The sequence below is a fragment of the Phoca vitulina genome, unplaced genomic scaffold, assembly GCF_004348235.1.
Source record: "Phoca vitulina isolate PV1807 unplaced genomic scaffold, GSC_HSeal_1.0 scaffold33, whole genome shotgun sequence".
Classification (NCBI taxonomy): Eukaryota; Metazoa; Chordata; class Mammalia; order Carnivora; family Phocidae; genus Phoca; species Phoca vitulina.
The window spans coordinates 2,594,960-2,614,107 of NW_022589736.1; the positions used below are offsets into that span (position 1 = coordinate 2,594,960).

Sequence of the window (19,148 nt, forward strand, 5' to 3'; positions counted from 1 at the left end):
GATGGGGGGTAGGAGGTGCGCACCGCTGGCCCCTGTGGCTCAGTGGACCAGGAGGGTGAATGGGGGACCTAACACCCAGCAGAGTCACCCCCCCCCCACATACACTCTGTAGCTCTAGGGTCCCCTGCAGGGCCCTTCTGCTGTGGCAGGCACAGTCCCACCCTCCTGTATCACCCACCCCTGCCCTGGGAAAACCCTTGAAGAGCAGGGCCTGCACTTTGATTTCCGTGACCCTGGCCTTGGGAGGGGGTACCTGTGGGGCCTCAGAGAGCAACTGGGCATAGGATGATGTCAGGTAGGAAGTGCCCGATGGGCCATGTGAATGGGGCCTCAGATGAGCAGAGAGCAAGCCTGGCTGGGAGGATTCTGGGCTCCCACTGTGTTCCTCCTCCTCTGACCAGCCCCAGGGCTGAACTCCAGGCTGGGCCCAGGCCCAGGCCCCGCAGCGCTGCTGGCCCCCTCCCCTCAGGGCTCCCACCAGGACTTCCTGGGGAGGAAGGGCCCCAGCCTTCCAGCTGCCTGCTGGAAGCCACCCAGCTGTTTGTGGCACTCTGTGCCGCTTCCGGGGGTGGGCAATGTGTCATAAATCCATGCTCGGAAGGCAGGCCTAGTTGTGACTCCCACCCCTGTCTTCCTTCTTACCCCCCGCAGCCGTTCGGCCCAAACAATGACGCCTGCTTCCTGCCTTCCTTTGTGCCCAGTCCCCCTCCTCTCCTCCCTTTCCCCTCTTCCTCTCTCTGGGAGGGAAACTGAGGCCCCCGCTGGGCCCCGTCCTCCTGGTGAGGGCTGGGGCAGGGTGGGTGCTGTTTGTATTAATTTTTATTCTGATTTCACAAATGGTGCGTGGTCCTTGTAGAAATCATGGGGCGTCTACTCGTTCCCGAACGGGTGTTTTACCCCCACCTTGGGAATGAGGAGAGGCTTAGAGCACAGCCGGGGCCCCCAGGAGGAGGCAGAGCTGGTGCCAGCAACGCACTTTCTCCAGATGTTCCCGCCTGAGTGCAGGGGCTTGCGAAACCTCTCCAGGGTGGGCCCTCCTCTGCCCCGCCCCCACTTCCTGGTTCGCGGTCTGAGGCTCCACCACAGGCTGGAAGTGGTGGGCTGAGCGTTCTCACTGTGGCCTGTTGGGCAGGCTGGCTGGGGGTGAGAGGAGGTGGTCCTGGCGGGAGGAGGGGCCTAGGGCCTTCTCTGTCCCCAGTGTGCCCTGCAGCTGGGCCGAGAGAGCTGTGTTGGAGGATGTCCGTGCCAGATGGAGGTGAGGACACCCTTCATGCTTTGAAAGGGATCAGTGCCGGGGTGGGCTGCCAGTGACTGAAGCCTTGAGAGAAAAAGCATAGTACAGAGTCCACAGTTTCAGCACCAGCACTGACCCAGGGCACCCAGCGCACTGGCTCGGCGTCCTTTAATGTAGGGATGCTGATATCATGGAAGGGAGAGAGTCGGGTCAGAGCCCAGTGGGCTCCATGTCAGATGGCGGAGGGCCCTCCGGCAGCTTCTTAGGGGTTCTCGTATCCCAACTGGCCTCCAAGGCTCTCTGCATCTGACGGGCTCTGTGGGGGTCAGAGCCTCCTTGGGCAGAGAGGGTGGCCGAAGGAGGGGCATGGGGGCTGCCTCCTTCCTTTCTGGGGCTGTGCTGCCAGTGCTGCTGAGCCTTGGGCCCAGGTGCTTATGGGACCCCTTGCCATGCGCTGAGACATGGGGAGGGGCCGCCGCCTCGGGAACAGTCAGTGACTTCAGGCCCCTGGCTGGCCTGGCCCACTTTCATCTCTTCCCCAAAGAGCCAGGGGCTGGAGCTGGGCCCACCCAGGCTCCCCAAAGCCCAGGAACTGGCCTGCTGAGCTGAGGACTCCAGGGTAGCTGATGGCAACTCCTCCTATTGGTTGGGATCTTACCCCCTCAGGTCCTAGGGTGAAGTCCACAGCCACGGGGGTGGTCCAGATATCCACCCACCCCCAGTCACCTGTCCACATGCTGGGCAGTTGCAGTTGATTTCCATTTCTCTAGGGCTGGGAGGAAGAGGAAGGAGAGGGACTGGGAGCTGGCTTTCCATGTAGGGGCGCCACCAGAGCATAGGGCAATGGGGCAGACATGAGGCAGAGCATACACGTATGGATACATATGTCCGTGTGGACTAGGTCCAGGCCTCTGCTTGCACCATCCTTTGATTCCAAGGTCCTTGTTCAGGATGCCAGGGTGGGTTGAGAACCTGGGGAATTCCTGGATTTGCCTGCCAGGGTATACTGGGGTAATGCCTTGGGAGCAGCACCTGTGAGGGGCAAGGATTTGTGACAGAGGCTGCTGGGAATCCCACTTAAGCTCAGGAACCGAGAGGACCCTTCGGAGGAGGTGACTTGAATGAACACAGGGGAGGCCATTTACCTGTCACTGAACGCATAGACTGCTGCAGGAGGGGACCTGCCAACACTGGATGCCCAGCCATGGCATGCTTTGGCGGTGAGCCCAGGCCCTGGACTCCAGAGATGACCCCACCGCTGGCCCTGCCAGGCTCACCTGGGCATCCAGGTGGGCGGGGCCTGCTGATCCCTGGCAGGGGTCGAGCATGCCTGAGAATGCCTGGCATGGAGAGACTGTCCTGTCTGGCCGAGAGCCTGGCATGGGAGGAGTGGCACGTGTAGGCTGCAGGGGCCATGAGCATCAGCACTGGGCAGCCGCCCTCTTGCCTTGTGTCCCCACCTGTAGTCACCCTCCCCACCCCCAGGGAAGGAGTCCTCCTATACCTCCTCCAAAGCTCCTGAGAATTGTGTTGATGTGCCTGTGTTCATCGAGGAGGCACCGCTTTGTCCCCTGGTATGGGAGAGGATATGATCAAGGATTCTGCCCCTTGCCCAGGTTCCAGGGCCAGCCCGTAAGCTGGCTGCCACCTCACGCCATCAACGTTGTTTTCTCTGTAGTCAGAACGGGGTCTTGTGTGCAGGCAGGCCCACCATGACTTGCTGACGGTGCAGCGACTCTGTTCAGAGAGGGCCAGTGCCACCTGGTCCCAGAACAGCAAAGGCCATCTTCGTAGGCACTGCAAGGCTTGAGGTGCGGGGCCACAGGTGCCCCAAGGTGTTCTGGCAACTAGTGAAAGGGTCCTCAGGAGACCTGTGGTCCCAGTTCTGTTTTCTCCAGGGCCATAAGGGCGACCATGGTGAGGCAGCCTGGGTACCCTGACTGTACCCTGCTGTTGGCACTCCCCTCCCCCCTTCCCTGGTCGTTCTCTGAGTGGTTCAGCCCCACATAGTCCTGCAAAGTCAAGAGAGAGGGATGCTGGGAAATTCCCATCCGCACCTCAGCCTCAAGCAGATGGGTCGTTTCGTGTCCGACTCAGAGAGGCAGGGATGAGCGCCCCGGGAGCAGTGGGCAAGCTCTAGAAGAGCAAAGCATGCGGAGTGGAAACCAGCAGTACCACCTCTGCCCTGACGGGTTCAGGTTGGGGGGCTGCAGGCCCAGCCCGGCCTGGGAGTGACTGCGGGGAGCACAGGGGTCTGGGGAGGGGCCCACTGCTCGGAACCTGCCCTTGCTGTGAGTGCGTGTGTGCAGCCCTGGGTAAACACATGAGTGGGAGTGTACAGTGGCGGTGTGTGCACGTGTATAACTGGATGGAAGGGGGTGGGAAGGTGTGCGTTTGCCTCTGTAAACACGTGTGTGTGGATACGTGGTTAGAGCATGTGGGTGTGTGCCTGCGCGGATGCGTGAGCACGTGTTGTATGAGTGTGTGAGTGCTCCCATGGGACCGGGTGCATGTAGGGTGAGTGATTTAGTGTGGGCCTTCGGAGGAGGTCGGTGGTTCGGTTTACAGGAGATCCAGGGACACTGTCCCACACCTGCCCCTTCCCCCCCTTTCTCAAGCACAAGTCAAGGCAGCATAAGGTCAGGCCTCACCCTAGAGGCCGGGAGAGGCTGAGGAGCCCAGGACTTCCGTTGACGCGGAGGCTGTGTCCCGTTGGGCCACTAGGTCCTCCCTCCCCGGCCAAGGCGCCCAAGACCCCCAGCCACAGCTATCCCCGCGGCCGGACACACGGGAGAGCGGAGCCCAGCGGCCTTCCCGGAGGAGGTGACTCGGGCCGGGCGGGCCGCGCGCATTCCTGAGCCCTGAGTCAGCGCGGCCGCCCCCTCCGGCCGGGCCCGCCCCCGGCGCGCACGCCCCTCGCTCCATGGCATTCCCGGGCGGGCGGGCCGGACGGGCGCGCGGGCGGGGACTCGGCGCGGGCGCCCTCCCGGCCGGCGGCGGCAGCCCCTCCCCGGAGCCCCCAGGACCCCCGAGGACCCCCTGGTGCCGGCGGCGGCGGCGGTGAGTGAGCGCGCCGGGAGCGGGGCGCAGGGCTCCGCGGGCCGGGCGGGTTCCGGGGCTGCGTCCGCTGCGCGCGGGGCCCGTGCTCAGCCCGCCACGGCCAGAGGCGCTGGCAGCGGCTGGGGTCGGGCCGGGCGCGGGGTCCAGGCCTGGGTACGGGTCCGGGCGAGTCCCCGCCCGGGGCGTCCGGACTTTCCTTCCCGGAGTTTCCCGAGCCACCCGCGGAGGCGGCCCAGCCCGGGATTCCTAACCCGGCGCGCCGCAAAAATAGCCCAGGGCCGGATTAGCACGTCCCGGCGGCCTGACCGGGCCGGACAGCTCGGCTCCAGCCCCCGCCCAACAGCTGAGGGTCCTGGGAGCGGGCGGGCTCGGAGTCTGGGGGTGTCCCCAGGCTCCTCCGAGCTGTGCCCTCCCCCCCTTGACGTTTTCCGTCCCGGCCGCCACCGGTGGGTGGTGCTCCAAGTCGAAACTCCAGCTCCGAGGGTGGGACTCCTCGGGATCGTCCCTGTCCCAGCCGTCCTCACAGGGGATGGGAATACGATCATCAGTAATAGCAGTAGTTGGGGGGCTAGGGGCGGGGGACTTCACAACCCCTGTCTCCCCACTCTGTAAATCCTGGAACTGCGGGGACCGGGGAGCTACTCCCTAAGACCCCGATGCGTTGTGTTCAGTGGCCTAGAGGAGCGGAGGTGGGGGGCGTGGGGGCGTGCCTAGAGGCAGGCCTTCTATTGGCAGGGAAGATGGCTGGACCCCAGGTGCTCGGGGTACGGGGGACGGCCTAGCTGTCTGTCCTGCTGGGGGCTTGTCTCTGGCTGGATGGGGAATGGGCAGGGGATCTCGCAGCCATGCCTGCCCAAGGCCCAGCTGGTTCCTGACCCGAGTTCGTTCGGTGCAGCTTGGGTTGTGTGTCTCTGTCTGTCTGGGTGGGCGTGGCCTGGATCCCGAGGCCCTAGCCTTGTGCTGGGAACCCCCCCCCCGCCCCCAACCTTGGGACTTCCTGACTGAGAAGATTCAAGGATGAAACTGGCTTTTCAGGTTTGGCCCAGCTAGATGCTGGGTTCTCCCCACCCCCCTGGAGCCAGCCCCAGCCCCCTAGAGAGCCCCCAGAAATTAGGAGGAAGGTGGGGAACCCAACAGCTGGCTGGGGTCCAAGAGGCCCCTCAGCTGAGCCCCCTGCCACCAGGGGCCATTCTGGGCAAGCTGGGTCCTTTTCCCTGAGAACGGGGCAGGGCTAGTAGGTGGGCACAGGAGTCAAGGGGCCCCAAATTCAAGATGCGGGGCCCCAGGCCCCATCCCAACCCTTCCAAGCAGCCAACCAGTCTCCCATTGTGCAGACAGGCTGACTGAGGGCAGCCGAGCTGGAGAATTGCCATGACCAGAATCCCTCACGCAGCATTAGTGTCCGGCCAAGTTGCTGTCCTTGGGAACTCATATTCTCGGGGGGCCCTTGGCTCAGAGGGGATCACCCAGGTCTTCCCTGCCTTTTAGGGCCCCCCGTCAGGGTCTTCTCAGCTCCCAGTGACTGCTCAGGGCACACCCCGTTGCTCCTCTCCCTGGATGTGCTCCCCTTCCAGCTTCGGTGTCTGTGACAGGATCCACTTTCTACCCAAGGATCATATTCCCTGGCTTCTGCCTGTTCTCTGGGTTGGGTGTGTTTGAGGGCGACCCCTCCTCCCTGAGCTGAAAGGCTCTGGGTCAGGACAGGGTGGAGTTGGGGGCCCTGGGAGGCTGTGGCCAGGGCCAGCTAGGCAGGCACACGGGTCCCTTGGACCCCATCTCCTGGGCAGACATTGTCCAAGGTTTTGAATCCCCCCTTGGAGGCTCGGTGACCTCAGGTGGTGACTGGCTTCTCTGAGCCTCAGTTTTCTTATCTGGAAGATGGTACAGAGGACCCTTCCCAGGGCTTGTGATAGGTCAGCAGGGTCAGTTAGACCCAGGTTTCCGGCAGGTGTGCCAGGCTTCTGACGACAAGCCGTTTCTGCTCTTAAAACAGACTTCAGAACTTGGTGTTCCCTCCTGGGACCTCTCTAGTACTATCCAGGAGCTGGCCCGTCCGGGGAGGAGCTCGCTAAGCCCGAGGGTGTCAGGGCACCGGGAGCACACGTGCGTCAAGTCAGTGGGGGAACTTCTGGGGGCGCTGAGCGGTGGCCCGGCTGCTCATCTGCCCTTGAGCCAGGCATGTTGGTAGAATGTGGGCCTTTCCCCTCTGCAGCTTGGGGGAGGCTTTCACCTAACTCCCGAGACCCAGCTAGATCTCAGGTTGTGGAAGCCAGAATCTGCTATAGCTAAGTCTCTTCCCTTGCGCCCTTGCTGGCTTGCTGACTGTGGGGCACGGACCTGCCACCTCTCTGAGCTTTGGGGCTCCCCAACCTGGGGTGTATTCACCCTCTCAGCACCTGCCAGAGCCAGTGGGGTCCAGGGCTTTGATTCTGGTTGTCGGGGACCCCCAGGTCCGTACGTGCCTGTTGAGCCTTTGGGCAGCAGCCCTCCCCAGGGCTAGAGCCTCCTCTGCACCACCCTCCCTGGTTAGGTCCCGGCGTGTAATTATCACCAGGGATTCCTGTGCCTTCGGGGCCTCCTGTGGCAGGGAACCTCCTGTTCTGTTATTGGCCTTCTGCATACCTGTCTGGGGTGACGTCTGTCCTGTGACGGGTGACACGGGGAGGTAGGGATGGACGTGTCCCCTTTGGGATGGGCAGAGGGCACTGTGCAGGCCATCAGCTAGGTCTCAGGCCTGCCCTGCTGCTCTCTGAGCTCGTTTCCTTCACAGAGAAGCGGCGAGGTCTGGGAGGGTTGAGGAGGGCTGAGGACCCGACCGGTACCATTTTTAGCATGATGCCATTTATACATGAGACAGAGAGGCACCGCGAGGCCAGGTGACTTGCTTTGCTACACGGTAGCATGTGGGTGGTGAAGGCCTGGATTCTGGGAGGCCACTCGGCTAGTGATCCCCGCTCGCAGGGCATTTCGGGGGTTGGGCATCAGATTAGGGGTCAAACAGAAGAGTGGGGGTCAGAGGTCAGGGCTCTAGTGTGGAGGCTGGAGCACTGGGATCATGCTCCGGTGAGCTGGGGACACGCCTGGGCAGGTGTCCTGGGGTGGGGCCATTGCTCCGGTTGACCTTGGCGGTGGGCGGTCCCCTGGGCAGGGCGGGGCCGGGGCTTGGTGGGTCTTGTCCTGGGGCTGGGCCATCCCGGCTCTCCACGCAGCCTCCAGCCGCCCCTGCTGGCATCGTCCTGCCAGCTGGCTGAGCAGGCCCGAGTGCCTTGGTGGCTGCCGCTCGCACCTGAGGATCCAGTCTCACAGTGGCTCTGGCCACTGTCCAGGCTGGGGCAGGCCACACCTGCTCCCCAGTCTCCTCCTGCCTCTTGGTTACACCCTACCAAACTGGGCATCTCCGAAGGCTCCCACGGCCAGGTGCCTCCCGTGGCTAGTGTTCTGGTCGTACATGCTCCTGGGCCTCGTGCTCCCCTCCCCTCTCCTCCTCTGGCTGCCCTCAGGGAGCCCCGCAGAGCCGGCAGGCATTGACCGGCCCGGGCGTTTGGTTCAGCCGCTGCTTCTCAAGCACCTCTGTGTGCCAGGCACTGCTGTGGCCCCTAATTTTCAGACGAAAAAATTGAGGCTTGCAGGTGGTGAAGGTGAGCAGGGTCTGCCTGGTGTCTCAGGCCAAGCTCTCCCCTGGCTTCCTGGCTCCGTCTTCTGTCTGCGCATGTGGCAGCCCAGAGGGTCCCCGCTCATCCGCAGGGCAGGCATATGCTTCAGTAGGACCTGCCCCTGCTCCCCACCCAGCCCTCTGCCCTGAGGCTGTAGCTACTCCTAGTTCTCTCCATCCATTTAAAGCAGCCCTAGTGGTCCTGTGATCCTGCGGGGCCCTCCGTCCCTCAGCCCCATCTTGGGCCCTCGTCATGAGCCCCACACTTGTCCTGTGCTGCCCGGAGTGCCTGGGTGTCGTGTCTGCCCCTGTTTCGTGCCCCCTTGCCGGGCTCGGTCCCCACCCTTAGCATGCTGAGCCATTGTCAGCACTTTCTAGCTCACTTCTGGATGCCCAGTTAGGGGTCTCCTGATGGGGCTGGGCCCTGGGTGGGCAGCCTTGACTGTCGCCAGAGTGACTCAGATGATGTGTGACCCCGAGCAGTCAGGCCCTCCCTGGGCTGCCGTTTCTTCCTGCACCGAGGGGGTCAGCAGAGCAGAGATGCTGTTGGGATTCCCCCCTGAGGGGCTGTCTGGGAACAAGAGCCCACTGTGCGCCTGGGGGAGGCCTGGACACTGAGCCACTGTCTCCTCTGGGTGGGCGCGGTGCCCCTCCCCAGCCCAGACTCTTTGTCCTCTGGGCCCGCCCCTCCCCCACACCCCTGGGGCCCACTGTGGAGCACCCCCCCTTGTGGATCCCACCCACTTGAGGCCCAGATGGGAAACTATGCACAGAGGGCTGGGGCAGACCAGGACCCCGCAGCACTGGGGGCACGGTGGGGATCCTGGAGCCCTGTGGGTTACAGAGCACCCTCCTGCCTCCACCCCCAAAACAGGAGGGACTTGGGTGGAGGTGAGGGACCCCGGGAGATCTGGGCACACGGGCAGGGATCTGGTGCCTCCCTCATGAGCTCAATGGTTCTTGTGTTCCTGGGGCCAGCTGTAGGCCCAGGCTAGCAGGGGCTGGGGAATGTCTGAGTCCCTGGGTACCTCACCACCCTTTTCCCACTTCTTGGCTTGGGCTCCCCCTGCCCCGACCTCGGCTTGTGGTCAGCTACTCCTACCAGACCCCGCCGAAGGGTCTTTTTCAGGAACCCCACATCACTCCAGATGGTGAGGACGGGCCCCTGCCAGTCCGTGCTCAGAAGTGACCAATGTCTACTGAACAGTGGCTCTGAACCAGGCCTGTCTTGGGCACTGTGGGCCCGGCAGTCACAGGACAGCCCACACGTGGCTGATGCCCTGAGCTGTGCCCGGGGATCCAGGGCTGGGAGCATCTGTCAGGGTGGGGCCAGCCTGACTAAGGCTGTGGGTCCTTGGGCAGAATGCGTGTGCAGGGGTGGGGAGTGACTCGAGCCCTGAGGCGGGCGGGAGCTGTGAGGAGAGGCCATGGGGGCAGTGGGAGCTGGTAGGGGCATGGGTGTGGGTGGTGGTGTAAGCCGAACAGCTGCCAGAGGTTCCTTGGACTCCGAAGTCGAGGACCAGCCGGTATCACTTGGAGGTGCTGGGAATGTATGGGGGGGGGGGGGGCTCCTGGAGAGGCCAGCCCCCTGGCACCCGGCCTGCGGATCCCCAGCGGTGGGTCCAGGGCCGGAAGGAGCTGTGCGCAGTACCTGGGGCTGCCCCTGTTTTGTGGAGGGCAGCATTCCATGCCCTCTGGGTCTATGTAGGTCGACCTTCTCAGGTCAGTAAAGAGCTGGGAGTTGCTCCGAACAGAATTCTGGCCTTCCCTGTTCTGTGTAAGTCCAGTAGGAGCTGTGGGCAGCATCCTGGGCCTGTGTCCAGTTATGCCACCCAAATACGTGACCTCGGGTAAGGCAAGCCCCTGTTCTGTAGGACTCAGTTTGCCTATTTGTAAGGCAGGGGTGGGGTTTTCTCTACATCTCCTCGGCAGTGCAAGGGAGGTCGTTTCTAGAGGCATTCGTGGGTGGGTTCCCAAACCCGAATTTTTTTTTTTTTTTTTAAGATTTTATTTATTTGAGAGAGAGAGAGTACGAGCAGGGGGGTGGTGGTGGTGGTGGGGGCAGAGGGACAAGCTGAGTGCGGAGCCCGCCACCACGGGGCTCCATCCCAGCACCCTGAGATGATGACCTAAGCCCAAGTCAGAGGCCACCCAGGTGCCACCCCCAACCCGAATTTCAGAGTCTGTCGGGTTCCCTAGCTCTTGGATGCAGTGGAGGAATTTTGGGGTCTCTTCCCTCCGAGTCTTGCTCGGCCACTCCCCTGCTCTCCATGCCCCACAATGTGCTTTGGATCTCCCGTTTCCAGACACCCTGTGGTCCTTCTTTGGGGAGGGGCAACCAGAGCCGCCCTGAAGGTGACCTTTTGTAAGCGGGGAGTAGAGCGCCAGAGAGGCCGTGGTCACATAGTCGTTGCCTCACTGTCACATGGCCAGGCAGTGGAGGCCCACATCAAGCCCTGGCGTTTCTGCTCTGGGTCCTGGGCCCTCGCCCTGGGTCTCAGATGCTGAGGGGGGTGCGCGGCATGTGTCTGTTTCTGGGTGCGCGACGCCCCCTGGTGGTCCCGGCAGCATCCGCGCCCAGGTGGCTTTCAGAAGGTCCCTTGCAGGTGGGAGCTCCCGGACAGGGAAGCCCCGTGGCCACTCATCCGTGAGATGCAGGGGTCGCACCCCCCTGTCATGGGTGCAGGGGCCTTCTGTCTTCGGAGCAGACGGCATGGTGGGGAAGAGGGTGCGGTCTGGGTCAGACAGGTTTGAACTTCGCCCCATGTACAGACTGGGGCGAGACCCTCAGCCGACCTGTGTGCACACTCGCTGAGATCTTCGCACTGGTTGTTCCCTGTGTGAGGAGCAACTCTGCCCTCTCCAGCAGCCTTGTTCACTCCATCACCACCTTCAGGTCTTTGCTAGATGTCACCTTCCAGGGAGACATCCGTGCCCCAGCAACCGTAACGTGCTATGTTTCCCTATCATACTTGTCACGTGTTAACATGGTGTCTCTACTTACTTACAGGTTTTTGTTTTTTTTTCTAAGATTTTATTTATTTATTTGAGAGAATGAGAGAGCACAAGTAGGGGGAGGGGCAGAGGCAGAAGCAGGCTCCCCGCTGAGTGTGGAGCCCAACGCGGGGCTCGATCCCAGGACCCCGAAGATCACGACCTGAGCTGAAGTCACATGCTTAACCGACTGAGCCACCCAGGCGCCCCTATAGTTTGTTTGTTTTTTTTTTAAGATTTTATTTATTCATTTGAGAGAGAGAGAGTGCAAGCGGTGGGGCAGTGGGGGGAGCAGAGGGAGAGGGAGAAGCTGACTCTGTGCTGAGTGGGACTCAGGTCCACGACCCTGAGATCATGACCCCAGCCGAAAGCCAGAGTCGGACGCTTAACCGACCGAGCCACCAGGTGCCCTGTACTTACAGGTTTATTGTCTGGACCGTAAGCTCCAGGGAGGCAGGGATTTTGTCTGTTTTTGTCTCCTTATTTCTCCACCAGTGTGTCCCTGAGCACCTAGGAGTGGCTCATCGTAGATACTCAAATACTTGTCCTGAATTTCTCTCTTTCGACATGAATGGATTTGTATTGTGAGGGCCTAGTTTGTGCCCCGTGGTGTCTCCAGGGACGGGCGAAGCAGGCACGGAGCAGATCGGTGCTGAGCACAGAGGAGGACTCCAGCATCGGGGCCAGGACCCTCCCTGGGCCCAGTGACCCCTGAGAGGTCCGTCAGCACTGAATCACCCACCCCCCAGGCCTGCCGTGCCCCACCTGGCGCCATGAGCGAGGCCCGCAGGGACAGCACAAGCAGCCTGCAGCGCAAGAAGCCGCCCTGGCTGAGGCTGGACATCCCGGCTGTGGTGCCCCCGGCAACAGAGGAACCCGGCTTCTTCCAGGTAGGCGCTGCTGGGCAGGGGCTGGGCGTGTGCCCCGTCCAGCCTCCTCACTGTGACCCCACGGCGCAGCCCCTGAGACGCCAGGCTTTCCTGCGGAGTGTGAGTATGCCTGCCGAGACGGCCCACGTCCCCGCGTCCCACCATGAGCTCCGGCGGCCGCCGCTGCAGCGCCAGATGTCCATCACGCAGACCATCCGCAGGTACTCGGCTGCCGTGGTGGCTCCGCCCATGGGGGCTGGGGGGTCGGGGGGCAGCGGCAGGCAGAACTGTCCCCTCTGGGTACGGGGGCTGGGACCGGAGCCAGGGTCCCTCCTGTCTCGGCTGTCTCCTCCATCTTGTTCCCCATGTCACCCTGTCCTCCTCCTGTTCTGGGGACCAACTGCTCTCACCTGCCACCTTCCCTGCTCCCCACCACCTCCCCCTGTCTCCTTCTCTGTCTCTCCCATCCCAACGCCCTGGCCCCTGGACAGCCGGCAGGTGCGCTCTGGGCGTGTCCACACTCTGCCCCTCTTGGGTCCCCCCGCTGCCCGCAGGGCTCTGCCACAGCGCCGCTCTCTCTCTCGGTCCCTGCTCAGGTACCTGGGGCAGGGCATGAGCATGTGGACGTCAGGTGGCGTGTGCATGGCGTGCGATCTCTTGGGGGCTGCCGGTGCCTGTGGTGTTCCCTGGGGTTCCTAACAGCAGGTCCTGGTGGTGGTTTTCCTTGCATGTCCAAGAGGTGTGGACGGCTTGCCTGGCCTTGCAGTGCCCACTGCCTGAGTTCTGTGGAGTCTGAGGTCAAGCTGCTGCCTGGGGCCAAGCTCTCTGGCGAAGGGCTGAGCTCTGTGTGCCATCTGTGGACTCAGTGTCTCCCCATGAACCCCCCTCTCCGGGATGGGCTGAGGATCGGTGTAAAATACTCACTTGGGCAAGGCCTGCCATCTGCGCTTCTAGTGGGAATTTGGAGTTGGCTAATTGCTTAGGGGGTGGCCAGGGCTGGAACCCATCCTTCCTCTTAATTAGACCCAGCGCACCTGGCCCCAGGCCCCAGGCCCCGGGCGTGATTGGAGGCTTGGGTTGGGGCACGTTGTCCACCCTGGCGGGGCCGGGGGATGACCTGGCTTCCCCTTGCTGAGACCCTCCCGTGGCAGGGGCACCGCGGACTGGTTCGGAGTGAGCAAGGACAGTGACAGCACCCAGAAGTGGCAGCGGAAAAGCATCCGCCACTGCAGCCAGCGCTATGGAAAGCTGAAGCCCCAGGTCATCCGGGAGCTGGACCTGCCCAGCCAGGACAATGTGTCTCTGGCCAGCACTGAGACGCCCCCTCCACTGTACGTGGGGCCGTGCCAGTTGGGCATGCAGAAGGTATGCCGAGCCCTGCTGCCTCCCACCAGCCTCTCTCTGCTCCCTGGGCCGGGGCTGGGGACACGGCCGACCTGAAGACAGGAGACTCTGCGAAGCTCCTGGCGTGGGGGCAGTCACATGGTCCCAGAAAGGCACCTAAGATACTCTCTGGGAACTGGGGCCTGGGGGAGGGGACAGGGTCCTGGGATCGGAATGGGAGACCATCCCAGGATGCACAGCATTGTAAAGGCCCCATGGGTGAGGACGGGGACCCTCCTAGCCCCTTGCACAGCCATCCAGGGACCCGCTGGGGGTTGGGAAGGAGGGGCAGCTATGTTCTCCACAGCGGGGTCTAGGGTGGGGAAGCGGCCCCCACAGCCACGGCCCAGGCCTGGACTCTTACATCTCCTTCCGTCTGCCAGATCGTAGACCCCCTGGCCCGGGGCCGGGCCTTCCGCGTGGCGGATGACACGGCTGACGGCCTGAGTACCCCGCACACGCCTGTCACGCCTGGTGCCGCTTCCTTCTGCTCCTTCTCCAGCTCCCGCTCGGGCTGCAGCCGGTTTCCGCGGCGACGCAAGCGCGAATCGGTGGCCAAGATGAGCTTCCGGGCGGCCGCGGCCCTGATGAAGGTGGGTGCGGGGGCCGGGGCGGGCTGGGAACGCGGCGGCCAGCACGCCGCATGCTCACCTCCTTGCTGGCAGGGCCGCTCTATTAGGGATGGCACGTTGCGCCGGGCGCAGCGCCGAAGCTTTACTCCTGCCAGCTTCCTGGAGGAGGACACAGCTGACTTCCCCGACGAGTTGGACACGTCCTTCTTTGCCCGGGTAAGAGCACAGGGGCATCACCCGCCACCCCTCTGTCTGCGTGGCCCACCCTGATCGCCTATGTTTGCTCAGGAAGGAGTCCTCCATGAGGAGCTGTCCACGTACCCAGACGAGGTGTTCGAGTCCCCTTCGGAGGCGGCGCTCAAGGACTGGGAGAAAGCCACGGAGCAGGCCGACCTCACGGGTGGGGCCCTGGACCGCAGTGAACTTGAGCGCAGCCATCTGATGCTGTGAGTGCCGCTGGCCCGTGGGGAGGGGAGGGGAGGGCAGGGGGCCAGACTTTTGGCCGTCAGGAGTGGCTGGGCCCTGGGACACTGGTGCCAGGAGGGCCGAGGGAAGGATTGTGGAGTGTGAGCCCAGCTTGTGCACCGTGGCTATGGGACCCAGGGCCAGGCACCCTCCAAGGCTCAGCTGCCCACCTGCGGGACGGGCACATGATCCCAGAACCCACAGGCTGGGTGGAGTCCCGCAGGGAGGAGGAGAGGGTTGTGATTAGTACTTGCAGACTGTCAGGGAACCTCATGTAGGTCAGGTTCTACCTCTTCCACCCCAGAGGGGCTCAGGATTGCTTTTACTGGTTGGGAGGAGGCTGAATGGCTGCACGGAGCCTTCACTGCTAGACAGGAGCAAGACCGAGCAGGAGGGTCGGCCCCGTGCAGGAGGGATTGCAGCAGGTCGGGCGTCTAGGGCGGGGGCTGACTGCGCCCCTTCCCTCCAGGCCCCTAGAGCGAGGCTGGCGGAAGCAGAAGGAGGGTGGAGCAGCGGCCCCGCAACCTAAGGTGCGGCTACGGCAGGAGGTAGTGAGCACAGCGGGTCAGCGGCGGGGCCAGCGCATCGCGATGCCCGTGCGCAAGTTCTTTGCCAGGGAGAAGCGGCCGTACGGGCTGGGCATGGTAGGCCGGCTCACCAACCGCACTTACCGCAAGCGTATCGACAGCTACGTCAAACGTCAGATCGAGGACATGGATGACCACAGGTAGGCATGGCGTGCGGGTGTGGGGGTGGGCTGCAGCTTCGAGCGGGCAAAGCTCCAGGTTGGGGGCGGGTGCTCTGGGTTGGGGATGCCGCCTCTGCTGACGCTCCACCCTGCAGGCCCTTCTTCACCTACTGGCTCACCTTCGTGCACTCGCTCGTCACCATTCTAGCCGTGTGCATCTACGGCATCGCGCCTGTGGGCTTCTCGCAGCATGAGACCGTGGACTCGGTGAGCCCTGGCACCCTCCCCGGCCCAGACCCTTGGAGTCTAGGCTCTGAACTGCCTCCTGCGTCACCCTGGGAGGAGAGGGCCGGAGCGGGATCTGTCTCATCTCTTTCCCTAACCTTCCAGGTCCTGCGGAACCGCGGCGTCTATGAGAACGTCAAGTATGTGCAGCAGGAGAACTTCTGGATCGGGCCCAGCTCGGTGAGGGCAGGGCCTTGTGGGCGCTGGAGGGTGGGAACCCTGGGCTGGCAGGGGCCAGGGCCACCGCTGCACGTCCCACTCCTCCGCAGGAGGCTCTCATTCACCTCGGTGCCAAGTTCTCGCCCTGCATGCGCCAGGACCCGCAGGTGCACAGTTTTATCCGCGCCGCGCGGGAGCGTGAGAAGCACTCGGCCTGCTGCGTGCGCAACGACCGGTCGGGGTGCGTGCAGACATCGGAGGACGAGTGCTCGGTGGGTGCCCCCACTGCCGTGTGTTTGTGGTTCAAAGCAAGGGCCTTCCGTTCACCTTCATTCCCTGCCTCCCCCATTTCCTGCTTCTCACGTCACAGTTGTAGCCAGGCGTTGATTTGGGGGCGCTCTTTCTGCACGTGTGCATCTTGTTTCTGACACAAGTGGTAGTGCCGTATTCTTTCCCCTAAGCAATTAAAAGAGACCCAAAAAGCAAAAAAGATTCATCCAAGTTTTTTTTTTTTAATTTTTAAAAGAAGATCTATTTAGAGAGAGAGAAAGCACAAGCAGGGGGCGGGGCAGAGGGAGAGAAGCAGGCCCCCGCTGAGCGCAGAGCTGGCCGCAGGGCTCGGTCTCAGGACCCTGAGATCATGACCGGAGCTGACACGAAGAGTGGGATGCTTAACCAGAGGAACCACCCAGGCGCCCCCCATCCAGGTTTTTATCACATCATCTTGTGCGGAGCTGCTGTAGTTTATACCAGTTCCCAGACTGTGGTGGTTTCTATTCTGAAGCTAATAGGAATTCTGCTGTTGAGATCCTGTTAGGTCTCCCAACATGCCCGCACATTTCTGGAGTGTAATTTCATTGAGATTGGGTTGTGGGTAAGGGTGATTCCTGCGTCCTGTTGACGGTGCTGGTAAGGGGTGGGCTCTGACCAGGGGTTGACCCTGTGTCTCCCACAGTCCACACTGGCAGTGTGGGTGAAGTGGCCCTTACACCCCAGTGCCCCAGACCTTGGCGGCCACAAGAGGCAGTTTGGCTCTGTCTGCCACCAGGACCCCAGGTCAGTCTTGCTGCCCGCCCCCGCCTTTACCACCTTAGCCCATGGCTCTGTGGGGTGTGGGGGGAGAGGGTATAGCCCCCCTTGTTGTTGAGTTGGACAGGTGTGGATGCCAAGGAGATAAAGCGGGGTCTGACCACATGCTGGGTTCGCAGGGTGTGTGATGAGCCCTCCTCAGAGGATCCCCACGAGTGGCCAGATGACATCACCAAGTGGCCGGTGAGCCAGAGTGAAAGGGTTGTTTGGAATCACCCCTGTCATGTTGGGGAGGAATCCACACTTCATCCATTAGTGATGTGATGCCAGAGATCGCCATCATGGGACCACCCTGCATATTCAGATGCTGTGCCCCAGGCCTTTGCCCAGCCTGTCTACCTCCCAACACCTGCTTCTCTGAGCAGGTAGCCAGAACGGGAGAAGCAGGTGGAAGCTTGGGAGGTCAAGTGACATTATTCCAACTAGACAGATGGCTCATCGGAGTCTCAGGGTGTGGCAGCATGCCTGAAGTCAAGGGAGGCCGGTTTCCTACCCTAGGACCTGTGCATCTTTGCCCCAATCCCCAAGCGTGGTGTGGGGCTCAGGGTTGGGGGTGGCCCTAACCCAGCTCTCCTCCATTTGTGACCCAGATCTGCACCAAAAACAGCGCTGGGAACCACACCAACCACCCGCACATGGACTGTGCCCTCACGGGCCGGCCCTGCTGCATCGGCACAAAGGGCAGGTAGGTGCGCTCGTGTGCACAGCCCTTCCTGGGTGCAGAACATTGCCCTGGGGTCCCTCTCCCTCACCAAGTTCAGAAATAACCTGAGATACCCAGGGGCCTGGGTGGCAGTCAGCTGCCTCTGCCCCTGGGCCCCAGCAGGCCCCTCTCCAAGTCCTCTCAACCCTGGCCTGACCTTCCAGGTGTGAGATCACCTCCCGGGAGTACTGTGACTTCATGAGGGGCTACTTCCATGAGGAGGCCACACTGTGCTCGCAGGTAGGCCTCTGGGGCGAGTGTCCCTCCCCTCTCCCCCCAGCCACAGTGGGTGCTGATGGGCCACTCTGCACAGGTGCACTGCATGGATGACGTGTGTGGGCTCCTGCCCTTCCTCAACCCTGAGGTGCCTGACCAGTTCTACCGCCTGTGGCTGTCCCTCTTCTTGCACGCTGGGCAAGTGATACCATGTGGGCTGAGCAGGGGTAGGTGGGGTGAGTGGCCCCAGGGACCCTAGGAGTGGCTGGCCAGAGATGGTGAAGGGGTGGCCTCCCTGCTGAGTACCACCCCCCGCCCCCCCGTAGGATCCTGCACTGCCTGGTGTCCGTCTGCTTCCAGATGACAGTCCTGCGGGACCTGGAGAAGCTGGCAGGCTGGCACCGCATAGCCATCATCTACCTGTTGAGTGGTGTCACTGGTAATCTGGCCAGTGCCATTTTCCTGCCATACCGGGCAGAGGTAAGGGCATCCCCCAGGGTGGGCACCCTCCTGAGTGTACCTGCTGCCCATCCTAAACTGGGTCCATGTCTGGCACTGGGTTTGGGTCCCTGGAGAGTCCAGCCTGGGAGCATCTCCTTTTGGCTCCTCCATCTTGACGCGCTCTGGGCCATGGGAGGCGGGATGGGGAGATGGGGCTCTGGGTCCAGGCTGGGGGTGGGTGTCGTCTGCTCAGCCTCACCAGCTCACAGCCACCCACACTGTCGCCAGGTGGGCCCAGCCGGCTCGCAGTTTGGCATCCTGGCCTGCCTGTTCGTGGAGCTCTTCCAGAGCTGGCAGGTCCTGGCACGGCCCTGGCGTGCCTTCTTCAAGCTGTCGGCTGTGGTCCTCTTCCTGTTCACCTTTGGCCTGCTGCCCTGGATCGACAACTTCGCTCACATCTCGGGCTTCATCAGCGGCCTCTTCCTGTCATTTGCCTTCCTGCCCTACATCAGCTTCGGCAAGTTTGACCTGTACCGCAAGCGCTGCCAGATCATCGTCTTTCAGGTGGTCTTCCTGGGCCTCCTGGCCGGCCTGGTGGTCCTCTTCTACTTCTACCCCGTCCGCTGTGAGTGGTGTGAGTTCCTCACCTGCATCCCCTTCACTGACAAGTTCTGTGAGAAGTACGAGCTGGACGCCCAGCTCCACTGAGCTGGCGGGGGCACCGGGGCCGTGTGCCCCAGCAGGCCAGAGCTGGGCATGCTGTCTGCCCCGAGCCTCACAGGCCACAGGACTCGGCCCGCGAGCCCTGTGTGCAGGCCTGCCCGTTTCCTGAACACTGACCTCTTGTGCCTTGTTCACCGCTGGTGAACGTCTCGTACTTCAGGGCATTTATTACACTAGTTCCCATGATTACCTTCTAACTAGTTTCTGGACGACCACCTCATGTGGCCAATAAATGGACCGGGAGCGTTTTAGCTGCCACTAACTTATCAGAGCTGCCTCGTCTTTCTGGTTTCTGGCTAGGGCTGTGGAGGGAGGTCCTTCAGGCCTCTTCCCCACCCTCCCCTCCCACTTACAGTTCCCCAGAACGGGGAACTAAGTGTCAAATGTACCTCCCAGTGAAGCCCCTCAGCCAGGTGGATGGCTGCACCTTGTCCCCCTTCCTTAGGGTGACTGGCAGCTGACAATGATAGAAGAACCCACGGCTTTGCTGTCACATTCGTCCCTGCGCCCCCACGGAGAAGCACCCTGACCCCAGCGCTCCCTCTGTAACCAGCAGTTCCAAGTTCAGCCACAGGCTACTTCTTCTTGCAGGAGCCAAAGGGTGAAGGGTGTTGC

The 19,148-nt window shown here is 62.4% G+C and overlaps 1 protein-coding gene across 7 annotated transcripts; it reads left to right on the forward strand.

Moving 5' to 3' along the window:
• The first annotated feature begins 860 nt into the window (after positions 1-860).
• On the forward strand, positions 861-18,876 carry RHBDF1 (rhomboid 5 homolog 1). 7 transcript variants are annotated; one of them, XM_032425799.1, is made up of 18 exons: positions 861-1,255; positions 11,690-11,830; positions 11,900-12,030; positions 12,961-13,174; positions 13,576-13,785; positions 13,858-13,980; positions 14,053-14,210; positions 14,699-14,956; positions 15,073-15,184; positions 15,308-15,382; positions 15,472-15,633; positions 16,317-16,417; positions 16,570-16,633; positions 17,041-17,135; positions 17,318-17,393; positions 17,467-17,567; positions 17,696-17,849; positions 18,099-18,876. In XM_032425799.1, exons 1-18 carry the CDS (start codon positions 1,250-1,252, stop codon positions 18,516-18,518), a joined length of 2,601 nt encoding a protein of 866 aa, XP_032281690.1. In that variant the 5' UTR covers positions 861-1,249; the 3' UTR covers positions 18,519-18,876. The 7 variants fall into 7 exon arrangements, with proteins under 7 accessions (XP_032281690.1, XP_032281686.1, XP_032281687.1 ...); XM_032425795.1 differs by having other exon boundaries at positions 11,530-11,830; positions 17,696-18,876; XM_032425796.1 differs by having other exon boundaries at positions 11,537-11,830; positions 17,696-18,876.
• The last annotated feature ends 272 nt before the right edge of the window (positions 18,877-19,148 follow it).

What these genes read in the sequence shown, in the direction of transcription:
- RHBDF1 (XM_032425794.1), top strand. An exon ending in ATCACGCAGACCATCCGCAG is followed by an intron (nt 12,031 to 12,960) that starts GTACTCGGCTGC and finishes CTCCCGTGGCAG; the next exon opens with GGGCACCGCGGACTGGTTCG. An exon ending in AGGCCACACTGTGCTCGCAG is followed by an intron (nt 17,394 to 17,466) that starts GTAGGCCTCTGG and finishes CACTCTGCACAG; the next exon opens with GTGCACTGCATGGATGACGT.